Source organism: Lagopus leucura, unplaced genomic scaffold, assembly GCF_019238085.1.
Source record: "Lagopus leucura isolate 7727_CA_CO unplaced genomic scaffold, USGS_WTPT01 Super-Scaffold_739, whole genome shotgun sequence".
Classification (NCBI taxonomy): Eukaryota; Metazoa; Chordata; class Aves; order Galliformes; family Phasianidae; genus Lagopus; species Lagopus leucura.
In genome coordinates this window covers 17942107-17954626 of record NW_024962255.1, presented here as the reverse complement: position 1 = coordinate 17954626, position 12520 = coordinate 17942107, and the positions used below count along the sequence as shown (strand labels likewise).

Sequence of the window (12520 nt, the reverse complement as noted above, 5' to 3'; positions counted from 1 at the left end):
CAGATGACAGCAAAATCATTGACAATTTAGACATTTGCCCAGTCTGTTCTACCTTGGGAAATTGCATTATTTATCTGCCAAAAGAAAAAAATAAAATCAAGAAGTGTGTTGCTGCTGAAGTATGATACATATTTTAACTAAAACCAGATCTGCACTCATCATGATTCAGGAAATCCCTGTAATTACTAAAGATTCAAACATTATTCAACAACAACGAGATTCAAAAATTATATGATACTCCCTTATACTCAACAGTGCACACAAGAAGCTTGACTTGGAGCAGCCATAGTAATGGTTGACATCCACAACCTTAAGACTGAGCTGACATTTCTGAACACAGAGTTCTTTCTCAATTTCCCCTACCTCTAAAAAATAATCAACTTCTGTACCATACTTCACAAGTCTGTCCTTTTTTTTATTATTATTATTTTAAGGTCTCATGTAACAGAAAACCTGGCTTAGAAAAAGGAATTATGTTGACAACCATCATATTTTGAAAAATCTGGTTCTATTTTGAACACTGAAAAACAATTTCAAAAGCTAATTTTTTTTTTCTTCAATTTCTCCATTGTTCTGTCCACATCTTTGGAAATTCACATTTCTTTTACCACTTCCCTTTTATCACCTGGTTTTAAGACTATTTCAGAAGTAGAACTGAAGTATCTACAAAAATCAGGGGAACAGCTACGCACTTTTCCTTCTGAGGTTAAGCCATTGGGAACTTTTCAGATGCACGTGAAAGCAAAACAGCCTTGATTTTTATTTAGCATTTTTGCTTTCAGACCTTTCTGGTGGCAACATAAAAAAAGAAATGAAATGTTTATATACTGCCAAAAACAACCTATATTAGTGCTTTTCAGCCCAGAACAATATTTTCCCCAAGACTAAATTCTAACTCAGAACTCCATCCTCCATCTCCAGCTCTCTTTGTGGATACCACTACCACAGTGTAATTTAGCCGTAAGTGGTTACCTGAATCCACTTCAGCAGTAGAGGTTGTTTCATTTCTGTTTGCTAGGAGAACCTGAAAAGAGACTAGATATTACAACACTGGAATATACTATCATGTAAACATAACTCAAAACCTTGCTGCAGAGCAAAACACAGATTTAGAACCATGTTGCAACTAAGTGCCTTGGAAATTCAAATAAATGCATTTTAAAGAACCTAAGGGAAGAATTAGATGCAAGAATAAGTGTCAACAATTAAGGAAAAGTCTATTGCCTTTTCAAAGATGACCCTCCACAAGGCCTTTTATAGGATAAAATGACGCAGTCTACAGAAGACTGTCAGAATTAGAACTTCACATAAAAGCTGAAAATGTCTTGAAGATGGGAACCTCTTGACATTTTAATTGCTTCATCTTCTGATTGATAGAATTTGGCACTTAGGCACTATGGAGAGACAGTACCAGATGCCCCACATATGCAGTTCAGTGCTTAGTTCAAACCATTTAGCTCTTTTTTTTTTAATCATCCACCAATTTTAGCAGCCTTAGTATCCAGCAGAGTCTTATGCATATATTTCAAAATACTGAACCTTTGGGATATTGCAAGCAAAAAAATATCCTGGGTTATACTCTCACTTATCTGGGGATATTTCACATCAGAAAAGATAGAAAATCATTCTGTGGCTGCTAAATACATTCCAATTGTTGTTACTGTCTCCTGAAAAAAGACCACTCATTGCATTCCATATGCACAGCAGAGCAAATTGGTAAATCAGCTGATAAGAATCAGAGGAAAGAGAATATAAATTCATCAGCAACTGCTACAGAATTTGTGCACTTCCTGTAAAAGCTTTCTACCTCACTCTTCATCCGCATCATTGTCGCTTGTTTGCTTGCCTGCCGAATCCTTCTCCTCATTCGTGAAGGCCCTTCATAACAGTCAAGAATCCATCGTGGCTCTAAGGACTGTGAGGCAACTCCCCATAGGCCCAGTCTGTTGAAGAGTTGCTCCTCGAGTATCATCCAGTCCTTAGCTGCTTTGCTGTAACCACACTGCAGCATCTGTAGGACAGAACCACTCTGTCATTGCTACATGCTTCCTTCCTCCCATTCAGTAACAGCACCACCCCAAACTCAGAGGGACCAATCTGCTGAATGGGATTCCTATAGACCGCTGCAGACCCAGCAAATTCAGGACCAGTTGATCACTGAAAAAGTACTGTAAGAAATGATGCTAGTCAGATATAGCAACAAATGTAAAAATGTAGCTAACTTCAGTCTCATTAAGAATAGCTGTTTCCATTGATTGCCAGCTCAAAAACCCTGAGACAGGAAGGCAGCATCACAGACTTATTCACTCAATTTCTTTTCCTAGCCAATGTTCATGTGTAACAGCAACAACTATGTTCAGTGAAAGAAAAGTCTGAAAGTCCCAGAAGTATATTGTGCTCCTGATAACCCTGGCATAAATCTAAATACGTAGTCCTGTAGAGAAGGTGAGGAGGAACTTGAAAAATATTGCTATGCTTACCTGTACATGATTCCTGTACAAAGAGGCATACAGCTCCTGCCCAGTTCTTCGGTACCGTTCCATACGGGACACAAATCCCTAGGAAAAAAAACATCAGAACACATTATGCCAATATGAAGTACTGCAGATAAACTGTGAGAGGCAGAAGTAGGCACTACTTACTACGTCTTTTACAAGAAAAATTAAGGACTACAACCTGCATTTGTGAGCTTGACAGTTCTCCATACGGTAAGGAGATGAGGCAAATATCTGTGTGCAAGCTGCACGCTTACTTCAGGAAGGTGAACACATCCATGATCTTAACATGGATCATTAGTGGAATTACTCAAGAAGAATGAAAACATTAAATGAAATTGTAAGGTTTCTTCTTTTGGAACTGAAATAGTACTCCAAATAGTACAAAAGACAATTATCTGTTGTTGAGATTCCAAGTGAGGTAACGATCCAAGATTTCTAATTATATGTCTGCTCCTTGCTGTATAAGCAGAAAGTGCAGACAAAGGAATGAGCCACGTCATCTTTCTGCAGACAGGAAACCAACTGTTCCTAAAAATATTTTTGATATTTAGGAGCCCGAGTCCACTTGGCAACAAGTGATTTTCACTATAAATACACCACTTACTGGGAATGTGACACAAATCTCTAACCTAGCTCTACAACTGGAAGATAGTAGAGCTGTGCCAGTGCAAAAAGGCACCACAGTAACTGTTTGCTTCACTACACAGCCCTGAACTCCATTACCACCCAGGTACTTCTGGAAACACACATTCCAAAGCAGTCTGACAATTTTCTGGCCACTTTCCTTTCCAGAATGCACACAGAACAGTGAAGGTGCATCAGCACTCGCATTTCATTTGTTATTTTATTTGAAAGAACTTCTCAACTTCCTATCTAAGCCTCCCTTCTGGAATGAGAAAAATTAAACTTAATGAAATACATTATAGGCCAAACTAGCATCATCTGAATTAAAGCAAAATAAAACCTAGGGTATTTACTGTCATAGTAATTCATCAAATTCCTGTTTTAAGCTTCACTCAAAGACAATCTTCCAAGCCTTGAAAATGCCAGGTTGGTCCTTCTCTTTCTCCTAGCAATCTAGGAAATACTGGGTCCCAAGAACTTGAAACAAGAAGTATTTGTTGACATGATTCCTATTGCCTGATCAAAGACACATAGCACACTGAAAGACTGTACATACAGTTGAAGCACAAGCCACTGCTGAGTAACCTGCTAGCTTGTTTCACCTTATCTCATGAAGGCCACCGAAGGAACAGCTCAGAGTTTGGCTTTAATAGACTGTCCTGCACTCATGAGACTTCTCTCCAGTGTTGTAAAAGACTTTTCCACGCAAACAAAGATTGTCACTCCATCCGTATCTCTCCTTGTTCAGTATCTTGCCCTGTGACTGCCAGCAAGTAGGTGCTGGGATAAGTTCATCATCTTATTGTTCTTAAGTAAAAAAAAAAAAAAAAACAAAAAAAAACCCAAAACAACAACAACAAAAAAACCCACACCTGTTTGACAGTGTATTCCCTAGAAAAATATTCTACCCTTTTAGAACTACAGGTTGCCATGTCTGACAGAACCCATTCAGAGATTGTGTAGGATAGGTTAGAGAGCCTCACATACTATGCAAAAGTTCTCATGCCCACCAGATGGGTTTCTAACAAAGCTAAAAGATTCAGATTGCTGTGAGTCACAGTCCAACTCTAAAGCGGCTGTGGAAATTCCATATCCTTACTACCTAAAGCCATGGATCAGATGGGTAACTTTTAAATGCACGGACTCTGTGCCACGCTGGCAATGATTCTTCATAGCAAACTGTCTGACTGCTGCTTGCACTGTGCTATAATTAAGTTAACACACAAGGTCTATGTGGTGTGCCGATTACTGCTGGCTGCCAGCCAGGTCTGTACCCCTGCCGTGAAGTCACATTTATTGGTGTTTCCCTGCAGGAAGCTCCTGTTTTACACTAATGAAAGTCATTACATTTTTGTTTGTTTAAAGCATCATTAAACCTGTAATCACAGTTGTGGCCTCACAAAAGTATTCCATAATTCATATAAAATTCCCATAAAGGCTGACCTACTAAGCAACAGCATTTCTGTGCTGTTGAGCCAGGCTTAGTGCAGGAGGAGAGCAGAGACCCCAGTTTTTTGTGGACATAGGGTAAAAGCCATTCAGAGTAGATAAGCAATTCCTTCATGTATTAGCAGCCATTTCAAGATACCCACAGGCTATTCAAGCAGAGCTGGAGCCCTACTGGCAGCTGTTTCAAAGTTGCATATAGCTTGTACTTCAGTCATGGTCATCGATCAGATCCCTGAGGTCAAAGCCCACACTCCAAAGACTCTCACTGACTTTGCTGTCCCAGCCCCTAGTCTTTGGAACACACATAGGGCTCTAAGAAGGAAAAACTTCTTGTCAGATGAGGCCAGCAGAAAAGACTAACCACTCTGGCTTCCAAATTAGCAGTAACTAGTCATCTTCAACCAGATGAACACATCCCCAGTGATCACTGCTGCAAGAAAACCATCTGGTTATAAAAATGAATGGCTAACAAAATTGGAGATCACTGTTACTAGGAAAAGAAAGAAAAACAACTTTAAAATATATCCAATAAACTACAGCATACAGACTAGACTTTCAATGTTTGCTCAAAATAATTAAAATGTATAGCAATAATTGATGAGTGACCATTAGCCATAGCCTCCTAATGAATAAGCAGCTTCTATTTCAAAGACAACTGAAATCATACACTATAGGTGGCTACCCCTTAAAATGGCAAATGTACACAGCAGATTTAATGCAACATTGCCACAGTTCAGTATTTATTTTTAACAAGAAGAGAGGTACTGGCTTTGATAATTGTTAGTACTGTGTGACTTAATAAGGTTTGTGTTTTATATATAGAAAAGCAAATCTGAAGGAGGGAAACATGACCAGTATGCTACGGAAGATCAAACCTAAAGGCCACACTGATCCATGCTTAGGGTGGTATCATGCTTTAAGTCTTCCTTATAGCAACTCCTCTACTTTGCAGACCTAGGCACTTAATTGAAGTGCAATCGGGTCATCTTGCTGCTTCACATTCTCCAGATATACATACAGCTTGAAAAGATGATGGAATTTACAAGCTCTGTCTCGAAAAACACCCCAACAACAAAACACGCAATAAAAAATAACACAACACAATACAACCACCACCAAATGAACAACTGGAAGCCAAAGCCATTTTTCCTCCTCTTGCAGCATGAAGACATCATGCAAATAAAAACAAAAATTATTAGCAATGAGGAGCAGTATAACCAACAGGGAGAAAAATGCTGGAGCAGAGAAAATCATCATCCTAAAAATGCCCAGTGAGTAGGTTTTCTGTCATTTCTTTCAACAAAAGCAACTGAAGGACATCTTGCAATAAGAAATGGTTGGGAAAAAAAAAACAAAAACAAAAACAATTGGGGTGTGACTTCCAAATTAACAATTCTTTACTGAGCTTTGGACTATTTTATATCTATATTTCCTTTTATTATTTTCATATGTGTACTGCCTACACTATTGGTGTGTGTATGTGTATATATATATATGTATACACACACACCACTTAACACTGCTGCAGTCCAATATTCAGGCTTTCCATAATAAACTCACAAAGCATGATGCAGATTCCATATATGCCACAATTCATTCTTTAAAAAATATATATTATGTCATAGGAGCTCCATGCTTTGAGGCTTTCTTTTGTGAGTTACAGGCTGTGCTTCATCACAGAACACACATGTACAAAAAAGCACGCAACAATCCTCCTAATAAATAAAATTAAAGTAATGGAGGTCCTCAGATAAAAATCTGTTCAGTGATATTATCAGACTGTGCATCTGCAGAACAGTCAAACTACTAACAAAATTGCACAATTTCTTTTATATATGACTTTTCTGCTACTAAAGTGATGCACAGATGTCACTGTAAATCCAAGCTTTAAGATATAAATATGGTACGTAATAAATGCTTGGACACCTTAAATGTGACAGTTAAGCAGGCTTAAAACCTTTATGGGCAATGATTGCTAAAGCCAGTATACAGAAAACAAACATCATTAGAAAGGCAAAAAACATGTGAAATTACTGCAAGTTTAATATTTCAACCATTCTCCCGTCTTGAATCAGAGAAATGCATTTTTAATGACACAGAACTCAAATAAATGTGATTTTATAAAATTCAGTTTTACTTCAGTCATCATCTAAAGCCAATAATTGTTTTAACAGAAAATTCCTGAAATGCTATTGCATAGCTACAGAGCTAGATTGGCAACAATTAGGTTTTGAAGTTAAACTCTTCCAAAATACAAACGTTGTCTTGTAGTATTCACTTCAGTTCTCATGCTCATACTTTTTCCACTAATCTAACCAGAACTTCTTCCCCCTTCCCAAAAATATGCAACTAAATCTGAATACTTCTGGACTTTTCCTGCTAGATCACAGAAAATAAATCAGCCTCAGAAGCAGAGGATTCCAGTTAGCATCCAGAGCATTACTGAGAAGCATCCAAGTGCCACAGTGAATTACTAAAGCTGGCTGAAGTCTTCAGTTCACTGGCTCTTTGGGACTCAGCTACAGAAGACAAAGGGGCTTTCCAATGAAAGCTAAGTCAATCACCAAACTTCCACATCTAACATGGTGAATCAGAAGCCAGATGTCCCAAGCAAACAAGCCACCCATCCTGTGACTCAACTATTTCTCAAGGAACAGACCATGCACTGGGAAGTGAGTAGGTTCACTACTTAAGAGTTGTTTCATTAGACATCAGGTAGCAAACATTATACTAAGGCAAATAATGTTTTTCCTAGCAGATCAAAGAGTAGTTTGTCCTAGTCCTTGGCACATACTCTCCACACTGAGGACTGTTCGCACTCTTTTGAATCACAAAATTGTTATTGCCATGTGGATTTTATTGTTACTTAGCCAAAATTCATTTCGCTTTCCAACAGACTGTAGTTCCAGCAGTTAAGTGTGGCATGTGAGCTTCGTGCCTCAACCCGCTAGGAGGCTAATGCACACTGCCAACTGCTCCTAAGGATCATGGATGGATTCCTGGCATTGCCAGTTGGTTGGGGAATAGCAAACTTAATGAGAAAAACCTCCGTATTTCAGTGCACCATAAACATACCCACACACAGGAGTGATGAGTTTCAAGAGGATAAACCCGAACTACAGGGTACACGTGATGAGATTTCTACACTGTATTATCAGCTACACTTTGGCAGCATAGAAACTGCCCTACTTAAATACATACTACACATAGTTGCTATAGAAGTGTGCAAACACATCCCTCTTCAACAGCTGATAGTACTACTGAACATATGAATTCCTGTCAGAGCAGTTAGAAGTTACTTCCTAATAGCAAAAAAGCACAACGTAAGGTGAGGCCTGTCCTTTATTCCTGTCTCTAAGAATACCTTCTGTGACTTCGGGATAATTCACTCAACCTCTTGAGCACAGTTTCCCCCCTGTTACAGGAGAGGTAGTGAGCACTGAAAGGTGAGGCTTTAGCAACACTGCGACACTAGTATAGGCTTAGCTCAGGGTCCAGAACACAAAGTAACGTCTTTCTCCTGGCTTCCAAAATTACCAGTTTTATAAAACAGCACATAAATAAAGGTGATATGATCATTCTATAGCTTTTTAGTGCCTGTAGAACAATCCTGTATTCCACATGATACTCTGCAACAGAAAGTGTGAATGGGGCACAGACACAGTGCAACAAAGCTTTATCTTTAACTTGGCTAACAAGGGCAAGAAGAACATAGAGTGATCGCACAGGTAAGAAACCTATGCCCTCATTCAGGAGAAACATTTAAGATCATCCTGCAGAGATTTCTAGGGCCTTTGCTGATTTCCTGTTCTTCACTTGCAGGTACCACCGCCCAGTCAGTTATACTCTCAGCTCTTTCCAAACCTTGTTCTCTAATAGAAACTTCATATTCTCACTACCTGAACTCCTATGTATACTTTATACTGCTCCCTGCGTATAAACTCGTAACACATGGAAAAGTTGGTCATATTTCTTCTCCTTTTAAGGATTTTCAATAAAAATAACACGATTTAGAAATCCCTGTGTAAAGCAATTTAAAACAAATAATTCTCCTGAAATTATTACGAAGCGTTGCATCAAAACTCCTGAAGAAAATAGACGTCTCTGAACCAAGAAATATGGAAAGTGATTTTTCTTTCCGTATTCAGCAGAGAAAAAAAATAATTGTCTCACTGCCTAGCATCTATTTCCAGGGCTTCTCTGTACCAAAATAAAACTTTTTTCATCCACATTCACACCATTCAATTCAATTGGCACGATCTCTGTTATGCGAAAATAAAACTCTGCATCCAGCAGCTCTTGAAAGATGAGATTTCAATGCTACCAGCTTTAGGCATTAAACTCTTTGGGCTGAAATTCCATATCCAAGCTTAAACTTGAACCAGATGAACTTGAAAGAAAAAATAAAATCAAAATAGGAATAAAAAGATGAAGGAAACAAAAAAATGATTTTTTTCACAAAATGTGTAATCAAATTAAGGAACTTGGGAGTACACTGTCATAGGAGAACAGTGTAAAAAACACTGAAAAATTCCCTTGGAATAGTTGCCAATAAGAAGTTTTGGAAGGGTAATGGATCTTGTGTTACAGGTTTTAGATGAACTGTAGCTGCTATAAATCAAGAAAGGAAAAATGTTCCTGGGATAGATTCCCTACTGTGCACCGTGCTGGGACACACCACCTCCTACAGCAATTGCTGCTGGGGAAGGGGGGGACGACGATTGTGGGAGAGACAGCCTAATGATTTGCATTCACCATTACATTATCTTCGTATTCTGACTCCTCTATTAAATAGTGGAAATTAATTCCAAATATTCCAGAAATTTCTATGATTTGTATTACATAAAATTACATAGCCCTGTATTTTTGGTTTTCATTTAGCTGTTATCTAACTTGCTCACCTCTTGGGCTATTTCTTTATGATCTTCAAAGTATCTGAAATTGATAAATGAACAGATGATCATATAACTGCTTAAAAGGACAAAAAAAATTCTTTGTTCAAAGTTAAAGAAACTTTTCCAGCTTGCTGCAGCATACTGTAATTTAGCTTTGAGCCAGTTATTAAACAAGACAATAATATTATAATGGAAATTGTTTAATATACATCATTAATAGCAAAGTGCCTGCTTTCACTGAACAAAAAAATGTGTGCTATGAGCAGTTTGAAATGAATATTTGATTCGAATCTTCCCTTGTGCATTTAATGACATGCTAATTTACATTTTAATTACTTCCTAAGAAATCAAAGCATTTGTTGACAGTAGAACATAATGTCAACTTCACAGTGCACTGTCGGTAGATGGTTAATGAACTTAATTAGATAATTAGTGATGTTAATTATCCTTCTATTACGAAGACAAAAATGTTACACAAGTAATGCACTTTCCTAAGAAATACCATTATATATGCTTGTTTTAACTCGGTTAACTTGAAAAGCTGGTAGAAAACTAACAGAGTGACTGATAAGAAAAATATTTGTTTAAATAATAATTGTGATTATGTTTCAGAAATTTATTTTTTATTTCTACCTACCATGAACTGTTAAGCATGCCCCTCCCTGTATCCCAAATGTTACACATGCATTTATAAGTTCGTTTTGTCCAATCCCTCTCTGTTCTTCACTACTCCTACTACAGTCATATAATGAAGGAGGCTGTAACAATACAGGATAAAAGCAGCTAGTGTTGGAAGGCACTGACCCACTACAGGCAGCTGAACAAAATGTTGAGCTTTACATTTTGGGTGATTGTGGCCAAGTCCCTAAGCTCACATCCATCTCCCACAGATATCAAAAAGTCACTGGCAGCATGTTGAGTATTAACATTCATTTATACGCTGGGGCCAACTATTCTCTGCCCCAGCAAGAGTCTGGAGATGCACGTCAGCCTTCCAGTTCAGATATGGATATCTGCACACGAACTGTGTGACCCAATAGTTTGTGAATGATCTAAGAATTTTTATTTCTAACAAGTAATTTCTCCACACTCCTTTGTACCTAATGCAAAAATCTGTATATATACAGCAGTCAAAACTGGGAAACAACATTAACAGCCAGGAGAGAACTGAAAACAGGAGAGAAGTTTTGTAGTCTTTTTTGATCGACTCATGGAGGGAGGGTGGGGTGGAGAAACCCAGGCAGGACTAATACTGTACCTGTGATGTAGTTGTGATTTGTTCCAGATAAGTCACTCAGTCTTGACACTGTGCAAAACAAGTTAAAAGCTTCCTGTACAGCTTGTAAGTGCTAAAGAAGCACCTGCCTTTGTCTAAATGTGGCTTGCTCTAAATGCATAGGAAATGTTACTACTGCTTCATGTTCTTTAATCTGACTTCTTATTGAATGCAAATAATAACTCACTAATCAACACCCTTTTCCTCCCCTGTACTGTACTTGAAAGCAAAGCTTTCAAATTTTGACTGGCTTCCTACACCATTCTCAAATTCTCAAATATTTTTCTCACTTAGGAACAACAGTACTTAGCTCTCAGTAAATACATTCCATCTAGAGTACTGTGTCCAGTTGGAAGACCCACAGTAGAAGAAAGAGATGGAGATGCAGGATGGAGTCCTGCAAAGGATCACTAACACGAGCACGGATTTGAGCATCTCTTATATGAGGAAAGATAAGGAGAGTTGAGACTATGTTGTCTAGAAAAGAGAAGGTTCAAGGCATTCTCAATATGTATAAAATGTCTAATAGTGTTTGCAGATGCATATCTGAAGGCTAGTGCTTTCAGTGGCACAGTGACAGGACAATGGGCACAAACAAATGGATGTGCCATCTGAACATCAAGAAACTTTCTTATTGTGAATGTGACTGAGCACTGAAGTTGCCCAGAGCGCTTGTGGAATTCAAGTCTTTGGAGACACTCAGAAACTATCTGCTCTAGGTGACGCTGTTTGATTAACAGCTTGATGAACAAGATGGGATACCTTCCAACTTCAGCCTTTATATGATCATTACCTTTTTCCTTCAACAGATGCATTTAAGATAAGAGACCATAATATAACACCAAATCAAGTTCCAAGTGTTCTTTGACATTATTTACACATTTTCCATTGCAGACATTTTGACACTAAATTAGTAAGAGACTATTTTCATCTATCAATCCTTAGTTGTAACCTATAGTCATTTCTATACTGGTACAGCAGTGTAGAGACACTCTGCAAGTCCAAAAAACTTAATCCAGAATACAATTAAATTAAATATGCAGAAGCTTATAAATTGCATTTGATGAGAATCTCATTTACTTTAAATGTAACTGGTGCTCCCAGCTTACTTCGATACTGAGAAACCCATATTTTATTTTTCTTATGAAGGAAAAGGACTATGGAAAACCATATTTTCTTCCCCTTAAATTTTTATCTCTGCAAAGTGTAGCAATCTTTTTCAAATATTGGCTGGAGGGAGAAGTAGGGAGAGGGAGAGTGGAGAACAATATTTGGAACTGTAGCTTTGCATCTCAATGAGAGGAACAATTTATCAGAGGTACAGAGCTGTCAGTTCTTGACATGATAAGGAATAACATCAGATGAGTAATGTTTCCTTCAGACTCAGCTCCTTTAATTACAAGCCGCTTCCTTGCAGAAGAGAGACAGAAGATGCAGAAAGACCAATTTCATGCACTTGTGCCTGAATAATGTCTTTGTGCTGCCTTTTCCAGATGGCAACCTTTTCACTGGAGGAACTAATGATGTGGGCATATTTAGGGAAAAACCAATAACGGAGTCTTTAACCTTCAACAGCAGAAAGCATGTTGTACAAAATGTTCCTTGGGATACATTTACAAATATCAATTACATTGCTCACTGAGGTGTAATCAGCTGTAATAATCAAAATTAATTTTAAAAAATAATTAAACAGACCCCAGGGCAAATAGTCGATGCTCTTGCAGTATGACATCACAGTCTACATATGTACCTGAGCAGAACTTGCTCACTCTAAGCAG

At 38.0% G+C, this 12520-nt stretch overlaps 1 protein-coding gene across 2 annotated transcripts in view; it reads right to left on the bottom strand.

Annotated features, from left to right (window-relative positions):
- The window catches only part of WDFY4 (WDFY family member 4), a 129970-nt gene that overhangs the window by 52334 nt on the left and 65116 nt on the right, over positions 1–12520 (bottom strand). For both annotated transcript variants that reach the window (XM_042863041.1, XM_042863040.1), the window contains exons 41-43: positions 2481–2558; positions 1808–2011; positions 973–1024 (exon numbers count right to left, since the gene is read on the bottom strand). In XM_042863041.1, coding sequence (XP_042718975.1) covers positions 973–1024; positions 1808–2011; positions 2481–2558 — 334 coding nt within the window. The remainder of the gene's footprint in view (positions 1–972; positions 1025–1807; positions 2012–2480; positions 2559–12520) is intronic.